The sequence below is a fragment of the Cuculus canorus genome, chromosome 4 (assembly GCF_017976375.1).
Source record: "Cuculus canorus isolate bCucCan1 chromosome 4, bCucCan1.pri, whole genome shotgun sequence".
NCBI lineage: Eukaryota > Metazoa > Chordata > Aves > Cuculiformes > Cuculidae > Cuculus > Cuculus canorus.
The window spans coordinates 67355371-67383167 of record NC_071404.1 but is presented as its reverse complement, the minus strand read 5'-3'; the positions used below and the strand labels follow the sequence as shown (position 1 = coordinate 67383167).

The 27797-nt window shown below is 38.1% G+C and overlaps 1 protein-coding gene across 2 annotated transcripts in view; it reads left to right on the top strand.

Moving 5' to 3' along the window:
* Positions 1 to 27797, top strand: part of NAA15 (N-alpha-acetyltransferase 15, NatA auxiliary subunit) — a 39768-nt gene that overhangs the window by 11078 nt on the left and 893 nt on the right. Inside the window, exons 2-20 of one of the 2 annotated variants that reach the window (XM_054065191.1) lie at positions 1337 to 1421; positions 2306 to 2410; positions 3110 to 3267; positions 5803 to 5937; positions 6110 to 6263; positions 8645 to 8764; positions 9413 to 9508; positions 9646 to 9752; positions 10166 to 10238; positions 12680 to 12849; positions 13540 to 13692; positions 15872 to 16000; positions 18291 to 18504; positions 19668 to 19861; positions 20162 to 20197; positions 21958 to 22066; positions 22864 to 22962; positions 23679 to 23822; positions 24906 to 25003. In XM_054065191.1, coding sequence (XP_053921166.1) covers positions 1337 to 1421; positions 2306 to 2410; positions 3110 to 3267; positions 5803 to 5937; positions 6110 to 6263; positions 8645 to 8764; positions 9413 to 9508; positions 9646 to 9752; positions 10166 to 10238; positions 12680 to 12849; positions 13540 to 13692; positions 15872 to 16000; positions 18291 to 18504; positions 19668 to 19861; positions 20162 to 20197; positions 21958 to 22066; positions 22864 to 22962; positions 23679 to 23822; positions 24906 to 25003 — 2379 coding nt within the window. The remainder of the gene's footprint in view (positions 1 to 1336; positions 1422 to 2305; positions 2411 to 3109; positions 3268 to 5802; positions 5938 to 6109; positions 6264 to 8644; positions 8765 to 9412; positions 9509 to 9645; positions 9753 to 10165; positions 10239 to 12679; positions 12850 to 13539; positions 13693 to 15871; positions 16001 to 18290; positions 18505 to 19667; positions 19862 to 20161; positions 20198 to 21957; positions 22067 to 22863; positions 22963 to 23678; positions 23823 to 24905; positions 25004 to 27797) is intronic. The other variant, XM_009569041.2, reaches the window with a different exon arrangement.

Sequence of the window (27797 nt, the reverse complement as noted above, 5' to 3'; positions counted from 1 at the left end):
CAGCTCCGACCAGTGGCTGATTAAAGTGACTCAGCTACTTGAAAGCAGGCAGTGACTAAAAGGTGTAAATAATAACCAGTCAAGTTTGGTTTGAGTTTGTTTTTTTCTTTCTTCATGCAAAAGCAATGTAAAGCAGAGAAGTTGGGGTAGATTCACTGTTTTCCTTTTTAAGCATTCACATAATAGTCATCAGCTTTTTGAAGTTTTCTCTTTAGAACTTTCCGCTTGATGTTGGGTGTCTCTCCTGAATTTTTTGATGGGAGTGCTTAGATGACAAATGATGCCCATACGTGCTTATGGATGCTCTTACATAGTTAATTTGGAATCCTGAACAAGGCTTATTTAGGAACACTTGAAAACGGTCAGCTGTACCCCATTTTACAGTCCTGTCAGCCATCCTGCCACCAGAACTTATCAACTAGAGTCACTCCCCTTATGAATGACTTCCTAGTTACCATAGGATTTGGGTCTGTACTCAAGCAACCTGTATTTCTCTACTCCTATATTTAAGTCGGGACATTATTACAGTAAAATGAAACTTAAGAAATGCCTAGCGTTTGTTCTTGGTGGCTTGAAGTCTATCAATTCCTGGTTGTTACATTACTACTTCTTCCTTTGGCTTCTACTTAAAGATTAATGGAGGGAATGGATTGACAGAAGTGAAATACTGAAACTGGTTTTAAAAGTTCATGCTCCGTACTGTTTTGCATTGCAGTTGCCTTGCATGATGAAATGAGACTCAAACACAAGCACATCTTTAGAGTTGGATGTAATAAAACTCTAGAGGAATGTTTTAATTCCCAGGATGGCAAGATGTTTTTGTACACCAGTTTTGAAAATCTGGATATATGTGGTATTCAAATTGATTGCAAGGTGTTGCTTTCAGAGATAGCTGGAACTAAGTTCAAGTTATTTAATTTTCTTTCCTACCTGTATGGTTGCTGGAGGTTGTCTCGTGGTGTTTGTATGAAAGATAATTTAACCAAAGTGAGTTGAATGCTTACCAAGATTCGCTATGACATAAGGTTTGCCTTTATGTTAAAGGGAAGTTGAATCTCTCTAGGCACTTACACTTCTGTGGTATCTGATCTGAGAAATTGCTGTAAGATAATGTCTTCAGTTATGCATATAAATTCCTATTCTTACTAACATATGCTATTTTTTTTTTCTGGTGATGGAAAAAACTTTTAATCACAGGAAACTCATTAAACAGGGTTCATTACGATATTAGTACATTTTCTAAAAGCCCTAGCTGCGCTGATGATTAATTTTCATGGTGCAGAAATACTTTTACTGTACATTTTTTGAATAAATGTACTCTGCTCTTCTTTAACAGAGGTGTTACGAACATAAGCAGTATAGGAATGGGCTGAAGTTCTGTAAACAGATCCTTTCTAACCCAAAGTTTGCAGAACATGGAGGTAAGTTGTTAAAAGGCATGTGCTCTTTTTTATTCTTTCTACTTTAGGATAGAGTAATAATTTGGAAGTTTTATAGCACTTTATTGTTAACCTTTTGCCCATAAAGCTGTAACAGCATCCAGAAACCTGCATCATGTTAAGAAAGCCTGCATCATGTTAAGCACTTGTTCTTGGAAGGATTTGTAACTTCGAAGACTGCATTACCAGCAGTTGTAGCTTGTCATTATTTATCTTTATGCTGCATGTCTAATATTCATTCTAGCATGGTGCAAGTTTCTCAATACAAGCTTTGTGGTTCTGTATCACTTTTCAGGGGAAATTGTTATTCATTCATGTAGAAGTGAAAGACTTGTTGAATATTGTTCAGCAATGTATGTGTGTCAGCTCTGCTGCTTTTTCCGAGGGAATAGTCTTAATGTAAAAGAAGAAAAAGGTGTTTGTCCCTTATTGCGTTTTCAATCGGTTCTTAATACTGAGCTTCTTTCCACTGTCCGGGAATGTTGCTTTTCTTTGCTAGCTGTTTTGGTTTGGGTGGATATATGAAAGTCTCAGGCGCTGTGAAATAAATACTTAAGTAGTTATAATGCTGCTTCTTTACAGTGAAAAGATATATCTCTCCAAAATGTTTGTAGAGCAGACAGGTTTCAGTTTTAAAATAAAACACTGCTTCAGCTTTTGGTGAAAATAATGCATAAGGTTTATTGTCATGTGTGATATACTCAAGTGAATAATCTGCCAGTATGGTTTGCTGTGTCAAAAAAAGGATGCAAAATCTCAATGCTCGTAACTGAATCTAAATTTGCACTTAAACCATGCTTAGAGTTTCTGTATTAAGTGTAAAAGCCTATGAAAATGCGTAACTGATGCTTAACTCCTTTTTTTAGAAACCTTGGCGATGAAAGGACTGACATTAAACTGTCTAGGGAAGAAAGAGGAGGCTTATGAACTTGTGCGTAGAGGCCTAAGGAATGACTTGAAGAGTCATGTCTGTATCCTTATTGAAATATGAATGGAAAAGGTTTATTTCTACAACTACTTGATTTGTAGAATAGCAACGAAAGCCACTACCCTTAGGCTTCAAACTGGAAGGTCAGAGTTCTGAATTTCATTTCCAATACAGGAGAATATTTTGTCTAAGCTTTCCAAAGGGCAGGTGCTTTGCAGCTGTCCTTGCAGTCACAGTTGGCTCAAGTATTATTCTGACTTGCACTGGTTTTGAGGGTGTTTTTTTGTCATTGAACTGCAACTCTCAATTTGTGGTGGGCTGAATTAGGCATTTAAATATGCGATTTGCTTTAAAAATATTAGTTGCCATTACACTGACAAACACTTGTCATATAGTTAGAAGGTATGAAGTGCAAGCATTTCAGTTGTTGAATATAAGCCCTCACTCAAAAATGTGTTCGAGTAAGCCTGATGGTCTTTTCAGGGGTCTTATAACTTTATTTCCTTCCCTACTACACAAAAAGCACAGTTTACAGCGTATTGTGTGCACCCTATACGCATAACTGGTAAAGAGTTCTCTAAGGAAAAGAGTACAGCTGAGGAAAAGCATTGTAATGATTGCAATAACATTACCATCCATTTATAGAATGGCTTGAGAGCTTTTTAGCAAGTCTTCTGCCACTGCCATGTTGAATGTGTTTTCTCCCTGTTCAAATTTGATAGAGTCCTTAACAGTTTTCCAGGTTGGCACGTCTACGGCCTTCTCCAGAGGTCAGACAAGAAGTATGACGAAGCTATCAAATGTTACAGAAATGCACTGAAATGGGACAAAGACAATCTTCAAATCTTGAGAGATCTTTCTCTGCTACAGATTCAAATGAGGGATCTTGAAGGTTACAGGGTAAGTATGCATGCTGCACTTATTACCAGCTTCTAGGGAATTGCAGCAAAGGTGGCAAATTGTTTTATGACTCTGGAACAAAATGTACAGAGTTAGATCTAGAGTGTTAAAACTGTGCTACACATTCCTTGATGGAAGTAAAAGCAAATGTGCTATTGAGCAATTTCTATATACAGGTTTAAATGCATGTTAAACGGTTATTTTTCAGTGCAGAATTGTTTGCTCTTCTTTTTTTTTTTTTAATGCTGCATAATCCAGCTGCAGACACTCCCTGGTCTTTTTATTATTTTCTTGGAAAGGTTCCTGCAGGTTAAAAGCAACCTGCTCAGATGATAGCTGTTACTCAGACAAGGCAGTTTCTGTTTTTTTTAATAAGTTTTTACCATATATATCGCTCCTCCCTTAAACCAGCGGTCAGCAGTTTTCTGTTGGCAGTGGGAAATAACACAGGGCAAGCAGTATGCTGCATGAAACATTGTAGTCTGCCTCCCAGCCAACCTGCGCATTAATGACGGGTCCTTTGGGTTTGAGTATTATGTTTACTGTGAGCTGTAAGATTGTAGATCAGGACTCTTTGAGTATTCCTCTTTTTTTCTTGATTTAATACCCCAAATATTTAGATTACTATGTTGTTTTCTTCTGGTTATTTTGTAGCAAAGCTGAACACAGTTTGGTAACTTAAATTGGAACCTTCTTTCTGCTTGTCACTGCAGCACCCAGTTATTTGCTGCCCTGCATCAGTTTGTATTTGCCACATGAGATGTTGTTTCATGCTAACCAACCATTATGAGGTGGTAGCGTCATGGCTGTGACACTTCTGTAAAGAAGAATGCAAACTTTCTGTTCTCTACAAATGCTTCTCCTCATGCAGTTAGACTTTTTTCCCCTGTCGTCTTGAATTGCGAGCTGATGTCTAGCTTGCCAACACCTTCATTTCTCAAAAAGGAGCAGCTTCTGTTTGGTAGTCGTTTTGCAGGGGTGTTTGTGTGCTTCAGGCGAAGTCATAGTTGCTGCCCATGATCATTGTACAGCTTGCTCAGGATTAAACAGAACAATGACTATAGAGGATTTGTTTGTTTCATACTGTGCTGTCTGGGGGAAAAACGACAGTAGTCACCCTAAGTATTTATAATTAAGCCATTAATTAATTAAAGAAAACACCCTCAGTTCCTCCTAAATTATGTTTTTCTGCCTGGAAACTGCTCTGTTTTCCTGCTGGTGTAGACTAGTGTAATAAGGTATTCCTTTCTCTGCAAAAAAAAACCCTCATATTTGAAATTTTTACCTGTGAGACTTTGGATAATGTTTAATGTCAGGTTTTCATCCTGAAATAAACAACAATTTAATAATAACAATAATTGTTATTATTATAACAATCAATTGTGATTGTTAAAATATTAGTCGATCTTTTCATAGATTATTTCCTTTTCAAATTAGGGTAATGTTGTTATGTCAGAACAAGCCATGTGGAACCATCAGCTAACATAGGTCCTCGGTGAACCTGTTCCCAAGTTAGGATGTTTCTTAATCACTGCTGTTTTCATACTAGCAATTTAGAAATGGGGCTCCTCTCATTACTGAGGCAAGATAGGCAAACCTTACATGAGTGCCAAAATTCATTTGCAAATGTATGTTCTCTTGACCTCTGGACAAATACAAATACAAACACTTAATGGCTAAACATGTAAGTAACATGCGTTTATAGAATGCATTGAGAATTAAATGTTTACGTGCTTAGAAGCCATTAATTCATAAGTGAGCATATGTTGTTTTCTGAAGAATGTGAATTTTCTCTCAAAACCTGGAAGTAAACTTTTTTCTTCCTTTAACTTCCTCCATCTCCTACTTTATAATATCTTGAGTGATCTTCATTCTGATGGAACTGCTGTAACTAGTTTTAGTTCTTTGTTAACGCTTACTTCTGATTGGCTTTTTCAGTAGATAGTAACTTTTTTCCTTTATTTTAAATTGCCTGAAGATACCTTTCAGGAGCCTGTAACAAAGCAGGTAGTAACTCTTCCCTCAGACTAAAGCAGCACGATACCAAGCAAATCTGTTGCATCTTCCTGCTGTAATTATCTTCTTGCCAAAGAATAGGGATGCACTAGTGTGACCTATTTTGCCTAACAACGCTTGTCATGGTTTATTACATATGTACTTTGAAGGTGATTTTGAAACACCAGTATGTAGTAAGTGTACCTGCAACTCAAACCAGTGTGTGCTTAATTGCGTTCTGTTCATAAGTGGTAGGACAGGATAAACACGTGTCATACGTTAACAAAGTTAGTCTGACTCATCAGTAGTCATTGGACATGATGTCTTGTTTTGCGTATGGGGTTTGGTTTGTATTTCATTCAGTCAAGGTCATTGTAGTGTTTAAAGTTTATTCTTCTTTTTGTTCAAAAAATCATATTTGCATATAGAATTTTTAGTGACATTCCTTAAATATGGGAATATTGAAGACAGAGGATTGCGTAATGGATTTGTAATGGCATCAAGATAAAGTCAGGAAAATGAGTAGCTACTTTTTTGCAGGAAACAAGATACCAGTTGCTTCAGCTCCGACCTGCACAGCGAGCATCATGGATTGGTTATGCTATTGCTTACCATCTGCTGGAAGACTATGAAATGGCAGCAAAAATTTTAGAGGAATTTAGGAAGACACAGCAGGTAAGAGGAGAAAACATGGAGTCCCTGCATGGATTGCTGCTTAAGCCAAAAATAAAACACTGCTTCCTTTGAAGGTGTGAAACCTTTACGCTGTTTCTTTAGACAAATGAATTAAATCTCAGAGGTGTTCCAGAAGGCTGAACTTTCTCATGTGTCTTGCTTTCCTGTGTAGACATCACCTGATAAAGTGGACTATGAGTACAGCGAACTCCTGCTGTATCAGAATCAAGTGCTCCGGGAGGCAGGACTGCATAAAGAAGCCTTGGAGCATCTTTGTACCTATGAAAAGCAGATCTGTGATAAACTGGCCGTTGAAGAAACAAAAGGTAATTACTTTTCAAAGGTACATTTAAACACACATTATACAATGGAATCCCTGTACTGACAGCTTTTCCCCACTTTATCTTTGATTTGGTTTTAGTTTAATTTATTTAATACTGTAGTGGTAAAGACAGCTTGTCTCGTAGTTGTTTGGTGTCTATCATACTCCTCTCCCAAGCTGATAATAGAGTACAGATGTCCTGTTCTGAAACTTTTGAGCTGATGAGTACTTCAGACGGATCATCCTGAATTAACATCTTGAAATTGTCTTGGAGTAGCTTTGGTAGTGATCTTGGCAGAGAGACTGCTCACTGTAAGGGCAGCATCATCTTTGGCAAAATAAGCAGCTTTTTATTATATTTGGTTGCTCTTGCAGTGTATGGAAATACTGTCTTTAGCTGAGCAACCCAAGGTAGGCCTCTGTTATTGTGTTGCTGTAATTATAGTGCATAATGTTATATCAGAGCAATATAATACTGCACTTTACATCCCACAGCTGGAGTTGCAGAGTAATAGAAAGTTCATTTTTACTGCTCTAACGGGTGCACTTTTTCAGAGCATGCTTTGTTCCACCTCTTGCTGCTTGTACTGCTCTTCTTTGAAACTTCCAATCTGTCAAAGGTGTTGCTTGTTCATGGCCCACACTGGAATCTGTTTGGATAAGATTGCTTGAAGCAAAGAGAAGAAATCTTTTTATTCTATTACATTGCTCACATAGATGCTGTATTTAGCTCCCTATTTCTGCTAACGGAAATCTTCACTGTCTTGCAAAAAGAACTTAGGAATTGAGTAGTGCCAGTGTCACCAAAGGTGCCTCAAGGAAATTGACTGCAGGCAGGTGACCCTCCAGTGTCACCTGCCTGCTGAATACGCTACTTTGCATATAAATGGAAATGGATGTAGGGATTACACTATCACAGACCTTTTTTCAGACATAGTAGCAAGAGTTTTTGTTGTGGGGGTAGTGGTGTTTTTTTAGGACTTATTTTATCTGAAAGATCTTTTGATGTGGTATGTGTTCTTAAGTTTTTGATGAAGGTCCGAGGCTGGTACTGAAATAGGATTTTCAAATAGGGCTTGTCCTGATTTTGACTGGGATAGAGTTAATTTACTTCCCAGTTGCTGTGTTTTAGATTTAGTAGGAGTGATACTTAGTTGCTGGCTGGGGCTAAACCAGGACAGGACTTAAAAAAACAGCATACACCCCATCAAAAAAACAGAAGAAAGGATGGAAATTCTCTTTGCAGTCTGTGTGCTTTTGACAGGGTGCAACTGGTTAATTTTGTTGGGCACAGCTCCTGTTATGGCGTTATGTCTGGCTTAGATGCTGCACATCCAACAGAAAAGCCTGCTAGTAAATGACTCTTGTCTACAAATTTTAAGTGCACATGAAAAAAGCTGTTGTGAATGAAGTACAGCTGAGAACCACTGGAAGTACTATTGGCATTTGCTACCATTAGATAAAAATTATAACTTCCACCTCAGAGAAAGAATTTAGATTTATTTTTCCTGATTCTGTCATTCTCAGCAAGTGAAATATTGATGTTTTCCCTGGCGTTAGATACTGCATGTAGTCCTCAACTTATCCTATCTGAGGGAAACAGCATCTCTTGACAAAATTATATGTGACATAGAGAAGGAGAGAGGTAATAGTGACTTGACCGGATGAAAACCTTACCTTACTCTAGAATGACACTGTATCACCTCTGGTACTTAAGAGTTCAGTGCTTAACATTTAGCAATAGCGAAGCTTTGTAAAATAAGGTTTCCTGTGGTAAAATGAGAAATTGACTTTTGTACAACTCCAGAATCAGCAGAGATGCTCTATATAATTGTTAGATGTAGGCTTTACCTTTAACAATTGTATCCTGCAATGAAGTATGATTAAAAGGAAACTTACTTGCAGAGTCCCGAGTTCATTAATCAGATCAATGGCTTGATTTAAAATATTGACGTTAGCTTTATGAAATACGAGACTGAAGAACCATTCTTTTATTTGCAGCTCTGCAATTTCAATGTGGTTTTCAAGATAAGTACATGACATACTGTGTACTGTTTTTAACTGCTTTCTGTAGTAAAAGCTGCGCTTTAAGTAACCAGTCATTTCAGTAAATGAGCAAAAAACATGTGCATCTTGCTTTTAACATTAAATTTTCAAGTAAGTTTCGAGAGTTCCTGGCTGAGTTTTAGAATCTGATTGTAGTGGCACTTATTGTCAAAGTAAAAGCATATTGGTCAGTTAGTTTGCAAGGACACTGATAGTTCTTTCTAAGAAATGAGAATCTGATGGAGTTCAGGATTATCAAATCATTTACTGTAGAGTGACTACTATTGCACTGCTTCAACATCTTGTTTCCTTATTTAAAACGTCTTGGATTTCATGCAGGAGAACTCCTGCTTCAGCTTGGCAGACTTGAAGAAGCGGTTGAAGTCTACAAAGGACTGCAAGAAAGAAATCCTGAAAACTGGGCCTATTACAAAGGGCTGGAAAAGGCACTTAAACCAGGTAATGGTTTGATATGTTGTAGTAAGTAGGCTGGGTTTGAACATTTAGCTTTTATATATGTATCCAAGCTTATATTGCTTTAAATAATAAAAACTGTTTAAAGACATGCCCATCAAAGTTTTGCCTTTTAGTCATTGTGTGTGCATGTTATCATAATGTTTTTAAGACGGCTGGAAGTATTTCTTGTGTTGTTGTATCTTATTTAAAACCAAAGCAGCAAACAAATGTGGTATCTTTGTGCATGGTTGAAAGAAGAGAATTATTTCTTAGACAGTTTTAATTTAGAATTTTTCTATTATTGTCTCTGTTCTTGTGGGTAAGACAGGTTTTGGAAAACCAGGCATGGTTCTCCTGAATGGGTTTCTTTGCTGAAGGTTTGGGCAAGGTGATAAGGCTTGGTGTTTAAGCCTTTTAAAGATGAGAGAGAAACAGTTTTCCACTGCTGGAAGAGGAATTTACAGATAGTGAATACCTGAAAGCATTTTATGGTTCTTTAGGAAGTATATAGCCATATATGTATAGTTCCTATATGTTCTGATTCTTTTTTTTTTTTTTAACTAGATATAAATCGCTTCTCCCCCCCCCCGCTTCTCCTTTCCTTCCTTGCCAAAAAGGAAGAAAAAACTAAAGTGTAAAATTCTGTTCTAGCTAATATGATGGAGAGGCTAAAGATCTATGAAGAGGCCTGGACTAAATACCCAAAGGGACTAGTTCCAAGAAGATTACCATTAAACTTTTTGTCGGGTAAGTGAATTTTTCCTGAGTAGGTAGTGATCAACACACGTGTTATTTAGATATTAACGTTTTTAACAGCATAAATGGTCTGCAATTTATGAGTAATGTGTGGTAAAACAAAATCAACAGGTCTTTTTCCTCTCAAGGTGAAAAGTTTAAGGAATGCCTGGACAAGTTTCTAAGGATGAATTTCAGCAAAGGTTGTCCACCAGTCTTCAATACTTTGAGGTCATTATATAAAGACAAGGAGAAGGTAGGTTTTTCCCCCCAGCTTTTTACATGTTCTACTTCGTAACAATGATTGAAGACGGGAAAGAACCTTTTTTTTCCTTCAGTGCTCACTGCATCAGCTCTGTATATTATGGTCTGGTATATCTAGAAAATATCAGTACAAGCATACAGAGCTTTGTGCCAAGTTAGTAAATGTAGAAAACTAAGATTTACTAATTATAAGCTGCATATGTTAACTGAGAAAGGCTTGGTCCTAATTTGCAAAAAGATGGATGAGACTGAGTACATACCCACATGAGTTATAACTCAGGATATTGCAGAATTCTCTTACCAAAAATAACTAGTTTGGGTAACACCGAGTAATTCAAGTTAAAATAAAATACCATCGTGCCCACAGAGTTGTTTTTTTTTTTTTGTCCTGTCTTGCACGTGTAGGTGGCAATCATAGAAGAGCTCGTGATAGGTTATGAAACCTCTCTAAGAAGCTGCAGGTTATTTAACCCAAATGGTGAGTGCTGAGACTGTCGTACTTGATCAAAGTAGCGTCTGGTGTAAGGATTATGTGACCTTTCAGAGGTGGGGAGTCAGTGGAGAGTGAAGAAAATTAGATGCTGGATTTCTTTCCCCCTAACACCAAACTCAGCCATAGCTGTTCTTGGATTTAAGCTGTCAAATGTAAAGTCTGTATTCAAAATCTAGTCACTTATTCTGAACATTTTTCCTAGTTCAACAAATTGGATCATATCTTTGCAAGTGTGAATTCAAGTATTCTATTTTCAAGGCTGGGATTGATCGTTGTCTGGGAAACTGAAATTTGAAAGCTGTGTTAAATCTTTAATTACAGAAGTGTCAAACAAAGCGGAATAGATACTGATAGCACAGTCTTCAGAGGGAGGGAGGTTTGAAGCTTTTGCTGGGGGCTGGGTTTTCTGTTCTTGGCGGTTGTGTTTGAGAGTTAAAAAATGTTCTCCAGGCTTTGACTGACAGCTCCTGTGTTGTGAGATATGATTCTACGCGTATTGAACCCAGGCTTCATAGTTTCTCTGGCAGCTTTGTAATGGTTTTTAGTCATTTACCCAACCACTTTGTGACAGAAAATCAGAAAGGGAAAAAAAAAATTTTCTGCATGGAATATCAACAAAGGACAATTATGACATTTTAGTAGATGGATTATAATGGGCTAATAATCAAGGTAGCACGAGCAACAGTGTATGCTAAAACTTTGCAGGATAATCCTGTTAATGATTAAAGGCATTTTTATTGGAGTTATAGCCAATTGTTTTCCTGCTTTACGGAAACATGAATGCAATAGTTCATTATGAAATTCTCACTTCAAGGCAAAAGTATAACAGGGAACTTAATTTGGTACTATGAGTTACAATATAGCCACTTAATTGTTATAAATTCGTCCAGGCCTTTCCAATGCATTTGTGCTTTTCTGGTTTAAGGCAATGGCTTACTCTTATTTCAGTTCAGCTCAATGTTTGCATTGATAGTAACGTTCTTTCTAATGCACAATTTTCTGCTACCTTAAAATGAACAAATGCGTATAATTGCATGGTTAAATTATTTCATAAACTGAAGAACCAGAACCTCTTGGCAGGACTAGAGCTCCCACACCCTTTTCTTCCCCAAAAAAAGGAGACTATAAAGCATGACGAGCTGCCATGCTTTATAGTCAAAATTGAGTAGTGAACTTAACTTTTAAGACTTGGATTTCAAGCAGAGCTCTCTTAACTTTCAAAACTGTCTTGTGTATAGGAATATTTTCTGGGATATGTTTAGGTGAACAGCGATGGTAAATTTGTCAAAGGTGAAGACAGAATCTTTTTCAATTTAGGGATTGGAACAGGCAGCCCGTTTTGTTTAAAAATACTCAACTGTATTGGTTGAAAACATGTAAATGCTGAATGTACTGGCACCTGTTACACTGTTACTGTGCAGTACTTGTGTTTAGCGGGACTGGTCACTATACACTTAATCTAAAACAGCTTTAAATAAGAGCACTACATCATAGATAATAAATAATATAAATTGAAGGGGGCAGATGTAGACTAGACATAAGGAGGAAATTCTTCACAGTGAGGGTGGTGAGGCACTGGCACTGGTTGACCAGGAAGGCTGTGGATGCCCCATCCCTGGAGGCATTCAAGGTCAGGTTGGATGAGGCTTAGGGATATGGTTTAATAGTAGACGGGTATGGTTGGACTTGATGATCTCGAGTCTCTTCCAACCTAGTAATTCTATGATCCTATGATGGGACTTTGAGCATCCTGATCCAGTGGGGGGTGTCCCTGCCGGCAGCAGGTAGATTGGGTCTAGATGATCTTTAAGGTATCTTCCAACCTAAACCATTCTATGATTCTAAATTGGAAGAGGGAAGATTTAGATTAGACATAAGGAAGAATTTCTTCACTACGAGAGTGGTGAGGCAGTGGCATAGGTTGCCCAGGGAAGCTGTGGCTGCCCCATCCCTGGAGGTGTTCAAGGCGAGGTTGGATGGGGCCTTGGGCAGCTTGGTCTGGTGGGATGTGTCCTTGCCCATGGCAGGGGGTTTGGAATTAGGCAATCTTTAAGGTTCCTTCCAACCCAAACCATTCTATGATTCTATGATCTTACTCTGCAGTCTTGCGCATCTGGCTGCCCTGGTTAAGGGACTAGTTGGAATAAAATTCACCTCCCTTCTGACCCACTAACTCATTTTTCCTCTCTGTAAAACCACAGTATGGAAAAGGAACAGTGTACACTCAGGTCTTGTCTAAACATAGGCTTAGAAGTCAATGGACTTAACATGGACCCAGGTGTTTGGAAGCACTCCCAGGTTTTGTGCGACAGCCTGACACAGACAGAATTAACTTCAGTGGCTGAATTTATAACACTCTGCTTCTGGCTTGTGTGGGGTTTTTTTTTAATAAACTGAACAAAAGAACTCCATTTTTCTGCCTCCAGATGACGGTAAAGAAGAACCTCCAACCACTTTACTCTGGGTCCAGTATTATTTGGCTCAACATTATGATAAAATTGGACAGCCATCTCTGGCTCTAGAATATATAAATGCTGCTATAGAAAGTACTCCCACTTTGATAGAGCTCTTCCTTGTGAAGGCAAAAATCTATAAGGTAAGTTTGGCTTATTCTTAGCGACCAAAGTTATCCGTTTGTTATGATGGAAGCCTTTAATATACACTTATACTTTCCTGTAATGTGTTTGATGTGAACATTGAGGTGTTAAGCTTGTTTGAAGCAAGGCACTTGGAGAACCCGTGGAAAATCACTTTGTGAATTTTAGCAAGTTTCCGGATAAGGGTATTGTTAAGCTACTTGGGGTTTTCACTGCATGCGAATAAGTCCCTATGAAGATTTCTTTTTTTTAAGTCAATAATTAATTTAAGTAAATTAATTAAAATTTAATTTTTAAGTCACTGGGTATGATTTCTCATTTTGGGACACATTTTTCATATTAAAAAAATCACACTAATAAATATAGTTGATATTTTAAGTGTTTTCCACCTCTACTTACCCACATTTTTTTAAACTACTTAAAAGCAGTTTCTCAACTGCACTATGGGATTGTATCAGAATGGGGTTATCCAGAGTGTCCTTCAAGCACTCTCAGGAAAAATGTCTAGTGCCAAAAGAGCTGTAATTCCACAATGAGGGAAAGTAATTGTTCTGCTTCTTATCTTTAAAGATCTGTTGCTTTTCATTTATTATACGTGTCTTAAACTAACTAATCATATTAAACATAAGTAGATAAAACATGCATGATTTATTATGACTGCATCTAATTTTAATTTCTATTTCTTCAAGCATGCTGGAAATATTAAGGAAGCTGCAAGGTGGATGGATGAGGCTCAGGCTTTGGACACAGCAGACAGATTTATCAACTCCAAATGTGCAAAATACATGTTGAAAGCAAACTCCATTAAAGAAGCAGAAGAAATGTGTTCTAAGTTTACAAGGGTTTGTTGCATTTAACTATTACTTTTTTTGAATAACGTGAGCCTAATCCCTTGTGGAACAAACTTTGTGTTAACTTTCCACTCACCTTTACTATCAGTTCTGTTTTAGTACCAATACAGTTGCTTGTTTCGCTAACAGTAGTCAGTATCAGGGTTTGAATTAATCATAGAATAGTTAGAATCATAGAATAATTTGGGTTGGAAGGGACCTTAAAGATCACCTAGTTCCAATCCCAATCTTGTATAAGCATTGAGAACTCTAAAAGTTGTATTTGATCGTTTTTGCCAGCTAGGAAAAATACATTGTGCCCACTTTAGAGAAAACTCCTCAGAAAATCATTTCTTCAAAGTAGTCTTTGGGTTTGATGTTGATTCCATAGGAGCCTTGAAAGACCTGATCAAGTTGTCCCTGTCTCTTACTGAGAGTACATTAGAGAATTCAGACTTGGAACAAAATTTGTGTGGCTGCTAGGTGAGAGGTTCTCTCATAAGTCTTCCTTTTGCGAACAAGCTTTCATCCCTAAGGCTACTTTTAACAGTGATGAAGGGAAGCTGCATATTGTATCTATTTTTCTTCCCCCCCAACCCCTGGCTGCTTACCCGGGACCAATTAGCTGGCATAAAAAGTTTGCATTATACAGATTGCTTAAAATCATGCATCAGTTGTTGTCCCTGCAGTAACCTGTTCTGATAGGTTTGATGATCTCACTGGTTAGTTACTCTTTTAAATTGACTTCTGTTGTTGTTATTTTTTCATGACCTCAAGTCAAAACAGCACAATGTACTCTTCCCAGAGTATTTGGCAAATGACAGGTTTAGAATGCTGGAGATATCATTTATGTGTTGTCAGTTTTGGGCAACAAGGTATTGGAACCTTCCTTTATTGTTTGTTGTCCCATTTTGGTCTTTGTTCTTGAAGAGCAGGAAGAACCTGGAGTAAGGGAGGTTGAACAGGAAGGAATTTATATGGGAGTAGCTGAAAGATTTTCACAAAGTAGAGATTGTGTATGCAGGTAAACACAGAGGGAGTGGAAGTTCTGCTTTATTACATGCTCAGTAGCTTTATATAGATTTTGTGATACGAAACTGCTATGAATTTAGTTTAACTGACCTCTCTGTGCCTTAAGCAGCTTTAAGAAGTCCAAAAACCGAGCCTAGCAGTTGCCCAAAACTGAAATTTAAAAATATCTTTTCATGAAGTTGCTCTCTGTAATCTTTTTCATCTTCTTTTGATCTTATACCTAGTGCTCAAATATAGGCTTCTTAATTAAAAAAAATAATTAAAGCAGTTGTGAATTAAGTGTATTGAAAATGGAGCTAACATTTTCTTCTGATTTTTAGCTGCCTAAATCAGACTGTTTGAAGACTGCCTTTCTCTCTACTTGGGATGTTCTCCTTACCCTTCCATCTGAATATTGTCTGTTATTTTCCCAGTTTTAGCTCTTGGCTGATTTTTAACAGCCTGGCTTTTGCAAGAGCAGAGTAAAGCCAGAATGGCTGCATCCACCCCAGGCAGCTTATGTTGACATTAAGCTTGAAAGGCATGTGATAAGTTCCACAGATCTATGGAAGTATGTGTAGATACCAGATTTGAAAGACAACTGTAATCTCCTTTTTTTTAATTAGAAGGTGTCAAAACTACCAGTATTCTTTTCTCTTCACCACTGCACTCTAGTACTAATCACATAAGAAATAACCTATGACTGCTGTCAGTTCCTACACGTAGGTTGATCAGCAGGTCTCTGGAAGACACAGATGGCACAGTTTTGGCTAAATAACTTTAAAAAGTCCTGTAGATGTCAGTCTCATGCCTCATATTAGAGCTTTTCTGCCGTTTTTCTTCGTGCTACAATGTGTTATTTGTGCATGCAATGTTACAAACACTGAATGAGTGTCTCTCCTATCCTTACAATGGGGAACTGTCAGAGTTAAATGGTTGCTACCTGCCTATTGATTTTATATTCTGACTTTTCGAATAAGTGGAACATTGAGGAATTTTTAATTCACAAACAAAGCATGTCCATCCTAATAGTGACGCTTGTGACTTCCAGGACTTCAGTTTTGAAATTGAGCATGCTTTCAAGAGTCTCTTTATTTATGCTTTTAATTAGAAAAAGGTAAACGAAAAGGCAGTTAACAAATTGAGGTTTTTGTTTTTACAATGTTGTTTTTGCTTTTAGGAAGGAACCTCGGCAGTAGAGAACTTGAATGAAATGCAGTGCATGTGGTTTCAGACAGAATGTGCGCAAGCTTACAAGGCAATGAACAAATTTGGAGAAGCACTTAAGAAATGCCATGAGATCGAGAGAGTATGTATCTAGTTCAACTGCCTAGGTTGGAAAACACTTAAACTTAAGTTCACTGTGCTAATATGTTTCCTTTCTGAGCAAAGAGATTTCCTCTCATATTGGCTACTGACAAATTCCTGAAATTACATTTCCTCCTAAAATTGCCATTGTAAACTCTATATTATAAAGAGATTGTATGAATCCATTTAAAGATCCAGGAAAGAACAGAAATCCCAGAAATCATCTTATTTTTGGCACGGTACATAAAAATAGGTATTTGGGTACAAACCAAGAGTATGTGTACTTTAAGCCTCAAAAAAACCCCACAGTTTAAAGTAGAGGAAAGGTGTCACCTTGATTATTGTTAAGCCTCTGTATTTTACAGGGAGAGAATAAATGTAAAAAACTATCAGAAACGTTAGGTGTCTCTTCCTTTAAAAATAGATAAGCTACAGTTTAAAAGAAGCTATTAGAAATACAGAGACTTCTTAAAGTAGAAATTGTATCAAAAAAGGAGGGATACTTGCACATTAAATGCAGATGCATCGTAAGGCAAATAAAAGCTTGTCTGCACAACTTCTGGAAAAAGAAGTGTATGTTTTGGGTTTTTTAGGCACGTTAGGGTCTAGGAAGAAAGACAGAAAGGTGAAGGTGTAAATGAAGTGCTCAAAGGGGAGGACTGAGTTGGAAGCGATGCCTCTTTGCAAATAGAGAGACTTAAGGCCATTTCAATGCCTGTGCTTTTGTGCAGAGGGGACTGGTCTGGAATATTCTCAGATTGGAACAAATCAACAAAGTGGTTTGCCAGGACCATATTCTGTTCACACAAATCCTTTAAATAAGTTTGCGTGAAACATTTTTTAAAGAATTTGTGTAAGAAACTACTGGTTTTGTAACTTGTCTTGAGTACCAGAAGAGGTCAGCAAATGTAGAGCTGACTTAGGCCATCCTGAAAAACATTTCTAAGGAATGAAGTCAGTATGTTCCGTTTATTTATGGGATTAATCGATTGAGAGTTTAGTAAGGATCAGCAATAAGATAGACAAAGATCTTTGACTCAGAAACCATCAACAAAGCTTTAAGAAAAAGCAGTGTCTCTTAAATCTTTTAGAGGTGGCAGTTATGCTTATGGCAGTTTAATTGATAAAATGTGTTCTGGGTTTCAGAAACACTTGTGATGTCATCCTGCACACCCTAAAAGATCTGAACTGTCTCAAAAAAAGGGAAGTTGATCTCGTGGAATTAATAACTTGGTTATGGCTGGGAGAACAGGGTAGGAGCAAATAAGCTTTTACAGTTTTTACAAGAAAAGGAATTTATTGTGGACTTCACTAAGGTGTCTCTTTAGAGTCTCCATTCAGTAAATGATCACAGAACGTGAATGAATAGTGCCAGGACAACACTTGCACTCTCTCTGAACTAGATGACAACATGGCAGATGAAACATAGCATTCAAGAATGTAGTCAGTGAAGGAGGGACAAGAAAAATTCTTTGCCTGTGCATGAGTAGTACGAGGTCTTACATGAATTATTGCTGCTTGGGAAAGAATTCCTGGAACTGTTATAGGCGGTGCTGCAGGATTGTCTGTGTTGGTGTGGAGCAGCAGGCAGAAGGACAGCGTTGGGAATTAAGTGACTGGAGTAGTAGTGCTTTTTCTTTTAAGTCTGTCGTGCTGCTTATGTCTGAATAATATAGCGCCTTAAAAATGTGCCAGTAAAATACATACCGTGAAGCCACTTTGGTACAGAGAAATTGTTATTAGCTTGTCATGATTACTGTTTTATCCTCAGCAAAAACTGAGTTTAGGATGAAGTTGTAGGAGATCATAAGTACATGGAGAAGTTGAGGAGGGGAATGACTTGTCACTGCTTAAACAAAAGCAAGGGGAAAGCAGATCTTGGACAAGAGGAAGTACTTTCTCACACCACATGTGATCTAATTGTGGAATTCATTGCCACTGTATTTAATGGAGGTCAAAAGTATACTTTTGCCTGAAAAAAATAGAGGAGTTCATAGAAGAATTCTACTTAAATACAATGAATATTGAATCTTTGTCCCTTAAACTGCACATTATCCGAAGGTGGATTGTAAAATGGGTGAATTTTCGTTCTGATCTAAGATGCTTTCTGCTCTTTTCACCATGACTTTATTTTTTGAGGATTTTAACTCGCGTTTCTAAAAGTTAGGGTGTATTTGTCAAACAGCAGCATTTTACTTAAATTATTCCTTTGGGGGGAGAGTGTTAAAAAAGTCAGGGTTAGTGTGTGCTTGTTAATACTTGCTAAATAATGCTGTATTATGTTGCATTAGCATTTTGTAGAAATCACGGATGACCAGTTTGACTTTCACACTTACTGTATGAGGAAGATTACCCTTAGGTCTTATGTGGACTTGTTAAAACTAGAAGATGTACTTCGGCAACACCCGTTCTACTTCAAAGCAGCACGAATTGCCATAGAGATATATTTGAAGCTTCATGATAACCCTTTAACGGATGAAAATAAAGAGCACGAGGCTGATACAGGTATTTAACCCTTAGGATTTATTAAATATGCAATTTCACTGATGAGTGGATATCTTATGAAGAGCCAGCGTTCTTACAGATGCAAACTGTAATAGACAAAAATAAGAGTGTTGTCACAACTCAAAGTAGGCAAATTATAACTTGGCGTGCGTGTAAAAGTAAATGTTCTACTGAAAGTTAAACTTGTATATATGTTTTGATTTTGGTTGTTACAAAACAATGACGATTTTCTAGTGACGATTGTAATTCTTAAGTAAAAACACATTTGTGTCATAACATGGCAGAGAAAACATGGAATTCTCATGGTTGTTGATACACGAAATAACATTTAAGCAGGTGTTGCTTGGTGGTAGCTCTTTCTAAGCATTTTGTCAGTGTGCAAAAATTTACGTAGGTAGCAACGTAAATCTTATCTCTTACTTCTGATGTGATAACATTTAAATCCATCAATGCATCTTTTTTCCTTTTGTCTCTCATTGAAGAGCAACGTAAGTGGTTGTGAGTTGGGGCATCTCAAATGTTACGAGGAGAGGCTGTTAAATCCTTCAAGAGGAATTTAACAAGATTCAGTATTTCTCATCACAGTTCATTTGTGTTCACATTCAGGTTCAAATTAAGACAAGTAAAAATGTAATAGAATTTCTTGTAGGTGCTTACTGGTGGGTTAAAAATTAATTCTCCATGCCTTAATTGGAGGGAGAAGGGGATCTGAATATGAATCAAATGTAGGTTTTCTGTAGGGCGTTAAAAGCAAAGCTGGAACTGTCTGTTACGAACTACGACTGTTTCACCTGATTTTTATTAGACCGTTTAATTACTACGTTAAACACAACTTGTGTTAAATAATGCCTAAGGAGTAGATCGGTGTGTATTGGTGTGCAGTTTTACTCCTGGCACTGGGTTTGTGGAGTTGTACAGTACTTGCTTTATCTTGCCTTCAGCTTGTTATACTGTTGTTTTAATTCCTGTCGCTCTGATTTCACAAAGGAATTTGTGAATTATGAAGCAGCAGCATGGACTGTGGAAAAAAAAAATCTATCAATAGTAGTGACAACATTACTAGTTAGTAGATATGGTTTAAGAAAGATGGTATCTGGCAACTGATTGAGACTGTTAATATGGGACATCAACATTATCTGGTTTTGCCCTTTGCATGTCTGCAGCGAATATGTCTGACAAGGAGCTAAAGAAGCTACGGAATAAGCAGAGAAGAGCACAAAAAAAAGCACAGCTGGAGGAAGAGAAGAAGAATGCTGAGAAAGAGAAGCAACAGAGGAATCAGAAAAAGAAGAAGGATGATGATGATGAAGAAATCGGAGGACCGAAAGAAGAACTTATCCCTGAAAAATTGGCAAAGGTGCTTACTAATGCAATAATAAAGTAACAGAAACTTCTAGAAGAGTTAGTGAACACATGTATGATTTGAAAGCCATGCAAATAACCTGTTTATTTTTTGTATGGCTTCTCTTCACAGATGGCATTTTAAAAAGAATTCTAAGAATAGGGTTTTTTTGGATATATTGTCAGTGATGTGATGAAATCACAGCTTTTGTGCCTAGTTCTCAAAAGCAGCTATTGAATTCATAGACACTTGCTACAGGTGGAACTATCTTCATGTGTGTATTGCACTAACTTGTTGATTATACCCTATTTCTAGTTGATCGGATGGAAGTCTTTCTATTCTGTGTGTAAGGTGATTATCATTCACTCTTTACATCCCATAATATTTTTTTCTTTATTAAGCATAGATAACCCATGAAAGAGGAGACACTGAAACATTGAGTGCTTTAACAGCATTTGTTTGCATTTGTTTCAGATGTGGGGGGTGGGAAATGGATAAAGAAGGTGTTTGGAAATGGTAATAGGCTGTGGATTTTGAGATCTGGATTGAGAACAGTAGAGATACAGAAAGGGGAGGTAACCCAGCAGACTGTTCTGCTACAACTTGTACCTGTAAGGAGCGGGAAAAGGCTTGGAAAATGTGGGAAAAGGTAATGAAATAATACAGAGAGATGGGGAAAATTAATTTATAGTGATAGTAATACAGTATTCAAGTACTAATAGGTCCAGTATTGGGTATTTTCACATTACACGTATAATGAATACTGTTGGCTCTTGAGGGTGGTATTTAAACCCTTAGTGAACTTTAGTCTGTAGCTGGGAAGTAAATTACTTACAAATCTTGACTGGTCATTTAAGGATATTGTCAACATTCCCATTGTTTGGCTCGCTGGGTACAAGAAGCAGCTCTAATTGCAGCGCTGGTTAAGATTGAAATGGTCGCGATGGCATGTATTGAAATTGAGATGTGGAGCAGAGGGATCTCATGGTATATCCCAGGAAAATCAAGGCAGTCCTTGATCAAGGTTATAGGGGGTAGTTGCAACTGTATAGGGCATTTCTTTGGCAAACCATCCCTATTTATATTCTAAATTTTATACCATAATCATAATATGGACACTTCTGAATTTAATTGGTTCCTAATGCCAGAAGGCATAGTTGGTCGCCTGGAAACAGTTTATCTGAAACAGTTGGTCCGAGACTGGATATGTAGCTTTAGCATTAAAAGCATAACTTTGAAAACCAATTTATTATAGGTTCCAAATAGTTTAAGTGCATGGTTGTGACTGCTGTGTGCAGAGTCCTAACAGCACGTGTAAACAATGCAGGTTTTTTAATGAAAACTGCTGTAGCATATGGTTCACAGGAACTCCATAAGGTGCCCATCCGGTTATTTGCAATGAAGTGTATTCCTTCGATGTTACTAAAATGTTATTGACAGACAAAAATTAAATTTTCTATCTTACCCCTGGAGAGCAGCTTATGCTCGTAAAAGTGTAAACATGAATAACAGACAGTTCATGTTTGAATTATGCCAAACCTCCAGGTGCAAGAGATATGTCTGTAAAGAATCCTTGCACAGAATTCATTTGTGTTAGAGCTGTCCATTTACGAGTTTACACTAGCTAAGACCAGGAGACCAGGATCAATATCCAGTTACTTCAAGCGTGCTGTTAGTATCTTGGCTGGGAGTGTCACTGTGGCCTGGCAGTTTTCAGGAACCTGTCTGAAGTTCACATGAACAGACTGTCATACGTGTTGAGTGGTCCTTTACCAACACATCAGGCCCGTGTGTGTAGATCGGTACAAGGAGCCGTACGGCCCATTACAATGGAGGTTTGGCTGCAGCTGATGTAAGACACAGCAGAGACTTGTAGCTCAGTACCAAAATGTGATTTGTAACCATCACAAAGCAGTTTTTTTAACTTGACGGTCTGTGTTTAGACACTAATATTGAGTGAAAGATGCAAAATTCATAACGGAAGAGGTTCTAAGCATCTTATGCTTTGCCTTATAAGAGTAACTCCAATGTGACTCAGAAATAGCTAGTTCTGTTGCTGTAGGGTCATTAGGTTTAAACTTTACTTGTCTATCACTTCCTTGAATCCATAGGTCGAAGCGCCTTTGGAAGAAGCCATTAAATTTTTAACACCCCTGAAGAATTTAGTGAAGAACAGAATAGAGACACATCTTTTTGCCTTTGAGATTTATTTTCGAAAAGGTAGGTGAGAAAGCTTAAAGCAAGCAAGCAATTTGTGTTTCTAAAGATGGGTATTGGAATGTAAGCAAAAGTTATTGGCGAGATAGGAGTCAGACACTATCAAAAGACGCAAGTTTTCATGCGACTGACCCCAGCCATGAGAACTTTGAGAAAACCCATGGTTTGAACGTTTGGCAATTGCCCACATTCTTTGCTGTGTTTAAATCTCTTAAGCGATGAGACTGTAGGTAGCTCTCCTAGCTTGCATTTGCTCTGGTTATTTGTTTGTATCTATTGTTTGCAGAATTACACATAGGATCATAGAATGGTTTGGGTTGGAAGGGACCTTAGAGATCATCTAGTTCTAACCCTGCCATGGGCAGGGAAACTTCCCACTAGATCAGGCTGCCCAAGGCCCCATCCAATCTGGCCTTGAACACCTCCAGGTATGGGGCAGGCACAACTTCCCTGGGCAGCCTGTGCCAGTGTCTCACCACTCTCATCGTGAAGAAATTCCTCCTTGCACACTACAAGGAAGTGGCGTACTGGTCTTTTTATAAACATTGGTCTTTTGAATTCTTGTATCAGTTAAATATTACACTTTAAGAACTTATGTTCAAACTGATTTAACTAGTTTAACAGACTTAATTCACTGGTTAAATAAACACACTAAAAAAATGGGGGGGCTGTTGCAGTACACTCAGCTTTAGTTTCTTCTGACCATTCGAATTTCAAACACTAAGTAATCTTGCAACGTGATGCAGTCAGTTCCAGGCACAGGGTTTTGACCAACGTTTTGCCAACATTTTCTTTTCCAGAGAAGTTCCTTCTGATGCTTCAGTCTGTGAAGAGAGCCTTTGCTATTGATTCTAGTCATCCTTGGCTTCATGAGTGTATGATTCATCTCTTCAGCAGCGGTATGTGTCTGTCTGGCATGACTTCCCTCATCTGCACGTGCTTCCAGGTGATGCTTAACCTGCACACAGTCATTGCTTTTTAGTTTATAGACTGTCAGCACAATTAATTCAAAATATTTATTACACATTTTAGGAAGCTTTTTAAACAACTGATTCATGCTAAAATTGTGTTCATTACGACTGCAGCTGGATTTAGTAGTTATTCCAACAAGTATTAGTAAGTCTTTTGAAGACTGTGAGTAGTACGATGAAACCCTGAAAGAGTGAGTGAATGAAGAAATGGAAACTGCAGAGCTGAGGAATCTTGTTTTTCTGCTGGCAAAGGCTTAGAATTCTGTCCTTTTTGTTAGGAAGTTGGATTCTCTCTCCTTGCCCCAAATGTCACCCATCCTTTTGATGGCTACAGGCTAGATACATCTAAGAACAGCCTGGTACAGCCTCAGTCTTTGAGCCTGATAAATTTTAATCAGTAAAGGGGAGAGTGTACAGGAGTAAAAAGGCTTTGGCTTTTTCTAAGCATCAGAAAACTGTCACAGTTAAGCTTTTTTCAACCGGATTGAGTTATTTACCTTTTCAGATTTCATCCATCTTGTTTTGAGATTTTTCTGTTATGTTAACAATGTAAGCATGACAAATATTTTAAGAAATGCATAAAGTAGATTTTAGTGTGATTACCTGTGCTTACTTCGTTTAAATTCTTTTTTTGAATTCAACAGTATCTGAAAGTAAGGATCTCCCCGATGCAGTTAGAACAGTGTTGAACCAAGAAATGAATCGACTTTTTGGAGCAACTAATCCAAAGAACTTCAATGAAGCTTTCCTTAAGAAGAACTATGACTCACTACCACATAGGTTATCAGGTATTTTGCCTTTATCCTTTTCCTGCCCCACTTCTCTGTCTTCTGTACTTATCTAGCAGTGGCATCTCAGTTTCAGCACTAGTGATGCAAAAATCACTCTTTCCATCAGGAGTGCTTTCTCCTCAATTTGTGTTTTTTGTGACAACCTGACCACCAGTTTGTCTGTGGTTTTCTTTAATTATTTCACTGTGTTGCTAAAATACAAATTTTTCTACTTCTATGCACTGTTTCCATTTCTGATGCATGCTGAATCTATGGTAGCACTGAAAATGCATTTAATGCATCTGTGATGTAGTTTGTATGAGCTAAGGTTTGCAAAGTAGTATTTCCAAGTTGCAAAGGTGTTTTGATATGTGTATTTGAAGATATGCCACGAAAAATGTACTGTGTTCAGCAAACTTGGTACGACTCAGAGCTATTGGAATGCTTTCGAGCATTGATGGTTCTATTTATCTGTCACGAAAGGCTATCTGTCAATAGTGACCACATAGTCCAGTGGATACCATGTAGGAAACTGGATTTAAACTTGTTCGGAGGAGCAGCATTACTGTTGCAGCTCAGTCTGGGCTGAGGCCTGGCCACAAAAAGCAGGGAGTTCACTCGTGCATCTTTTCTGGTTTCGAGTCCCTTCAGTTATACCTGTGCTGTGGGACTTGGAACTATGTCCTGGTTGTGTCCTGACACCATATTATAACAAGCTCTGTGTGCACATCTCTTCCATGCGCTGGGTTCTGTATAAAGGGGATGTGAGCAGCGGTGCTGGAGGGAACTGTGGTGTGTTGCAGCAGGTTTGATGTATCTTCACTGCCTAGGATTCCCCAGCACACTGTTAAATGCTCCTATCCTGCAGTATAGACATGCCTATTTGTTTTAATGTTTGGTGCTAGCACCTAATAGTAGACTTTAAGCTGCCTTTCTGCTTGCTCAGGTGTCAAGCTTTTAATGCTCCAGGTGGTTCCATTTTGAACTGCTACTGTCGGATTCATTATCACCACTTAAATTGTATTATCTCCATTTTATGTTTGTATGTGAGATGGTTTTTGGTCATCCAGTGGGTGATGAAGCTTGTTTTTTCTCCTGTAGCTGCCAAAATGATGTACTATTTAGATCCTTCCAGTCAGAAAAGGGCAGTGGAGCTGGCAATGACCCTGGATGAATCCCTTATTAACAGAAATCTACAGGTAACAGATATTTATAAATTGTAAAAAACTTCTTTATGCAAATTACGAAGGTAAGAGGAGGCTAAAATGATTGCTGTGCCTTATGGTAAGGAGGTTGACTTGTTATGTGAGAGAAAGGGGTATCAGATTTATCTGAACTGAAACATTTAATGTCTTTTCATACATTTAAATTATTTTAGTTTTGTCATAAAAGAGCTAGGCAGCAGCAGGAACCATGGTATTGCCACAAGTAATGGGAAAGCTTATTGAATACAAGAGAATTGACATGGCAAAGATGCTAAAGCTCCCCAACAAAAGATTGTAGTGTGTCTGAGCTTCAGCTGTTATGGGTGACTGTTCAGAAGAAAAAGATTGACGTAGGAATTACTCAGACTCCCTGAAAGCTTTGTCCTATTCACCCCTGCAAGCTGTGTGAATTACCTTAGTTTTAATAAAAAGTACATATGCACATTTTGGCCTTAGTATGTAGTTAAGTAAAAAGTTTACCAAATTTTGCAGTTCTGCTCCGTTCTGGTGGTCATAGAATAATCTCCCTGCGCCACGAACACCGTGCCCCTTTCCCCACCTCTGTCTGGGAATGCTGTTGGTTCTGACTTGCGATTCAAAGTATTGAATTGAAATTCAATTAAATTTGAAGTATTGATTTAAAAGAGCAGGTAATTTTTTTTTAGTGTCTTTAAATGTTTCTTACAAGGAATTAATAAACACCTTCTATTTCTTCCTATGACCGCACACTGGCAGAACCTTGCCTGCCAGGGCAGAGAAGGAATAAAATGTCTTTTCTTTTTTCTAGTATTTTCTAAACTGTTTTTGTATCCCAGTCAAACGGTTTCCTTGTGCAGGACACTCACAGTGATGCCAATTTAATTAAGTATTAGAGAGATTCCTTGGCAGGGTGTACAGACTTCAGGACATTTTGTTTCTCTCTGCTCCCTGGGCACTTTAGTGTGTTCTTTATGTCTGGGGAGTCTAAGAATTTTTTATATCTATTGCAAGTAAAATTGCTGAGCATTCTAGTGAAATTATTCTTTTGTGGGTAAAAATCAGCATTTTCCCAAACCCATCCAGTTGGAAATACACTGGGTTTGACAGAACTTTAGTTGGGAAGGATTTTAATTTCACAGTAGGATTTTTGGACAGCGGAGAGTGGAAAAGAGAGACAAAAATAGACAAATTGCCCTGAGTTGTAAACTTGCTTAGAATAATGAGGATTCAGATCCTTTCTGTAGCTGATCTGATTATGGGACGCAAACTCATGTCTTTTATATCTGAAGTACATATTTAGCAGTTTTCATAAACTATTTTCTTCTTTGTTTTGGGGCTTTTGTTACTGTTTGAGCACTCTCAAAAGCTTAAAATAGTTTAGCAATAGATTTAGAAAATCAAATTGCCTTCAACAGCACTCTTTTTGCCTGGTAGCTGTCTTTAATGCCTGGGAATTGGACTGGGGAAAGATTAAAAAGTAACCAAAGATGCCTGGTTGTTTTAGAAGCGTTATCTTGGTGGGACAAGAGAAGCATTTACTGACTCGGGAGCGTATAAAGCTGATATACACAGCTTTGGGATAAAACTGAGAAAGTTAAATTTAAGCATTCTTGGTGCCAACATAAAGTAAGAGTTGGAATTCTCCTGAACTTTTAGATGGGAAACGGAAGGTGCCCCAAAGTAATGAGAATCTAAAGGAGTCTCAGAATTCTTTGAAAGGCATTCTCATTGCAAAGAGATTGAATTTATTACATTTAACTTTAGTAAAGACCAGATGTCTCAAGGCACATTGCAGGCATAATTCTAGATATATTTGATCTTCTGTGGATGCCAATGTCGCAAAGGGCTAATGAGAGGAAAAGGGATTGTTGAAGAGAACTCCATAACCCCTTAGCGGGAGGACAGAACAGTTAATCTCAATACACAGAACAAATAAAAGCTACAGTAAATATCAGAGATGTGGAAAAAGCTTAGCTTACTATGCTAATGCTAGTATACACGGCACGGTTGGATGCTAAATGCTGACGGGCTTTAGTGAAGCTCAGCGGGGTCTGTTTCTCATGTTTGGAATGCAAGTTGAAAAGAGCAGGAAATCTCCTTTTTCTCTTGTAAGTCATGAACAAAAATGGCTATGAAATTGCAGATATACCTGAAGGGAGTGATGGCCAGCAGGCCGAGGGAGGTGATTCTGCCCCTCTGTTCCTCTCTTGTGAGGCATCACCTGGAGTATTCTATCCAGTTCTGGAATCCTCAACATAAGAAGGATATGTAGCTGTTGAAACAGGTCCAAACGAGGGCTACAAGGACGATCAGAGGGCTGGAGCACCTCCCATATGAGGACAGGCTGAGGGAGTTGGGCTTGTTCAGCCTGGAGAAGAGAAGGCTCCGAGGAGACCTTATAGCGACCTTCCAGTACCTGAAAGGGCTACAAGAACGCTGGGGAGGGGCTGTTTACAAAGGCTTGTAGTGATAGGAGTATTGGCAGTGGGTATAAACTGGAGAGGGGCAGATTTAGACCAGGCATAAGAAATTTCTTCACGATGAGGGTGGTGAGGCACTGGCACAGGTTGCCCAGGGAAGCTGTGGATGCCCCATCCCTGGAGGTGTTCAAGGCCAGTTTGGTTGGGGCCTTGGGCAGCCTGCTCTAGTGGGAGGTGTCCCTGCCCATGGCAGGGGGGTTGGAACTGGGTGATTTGTAGGGTTCCTTCCAACCCAAACTATTCTGTGATTCTATACCTGAGTCATTTGGGTTGATTCACAAGTTAGACAGACTTCAGTACATGTTTTCTTCCCTACCAGAAATGTTTTC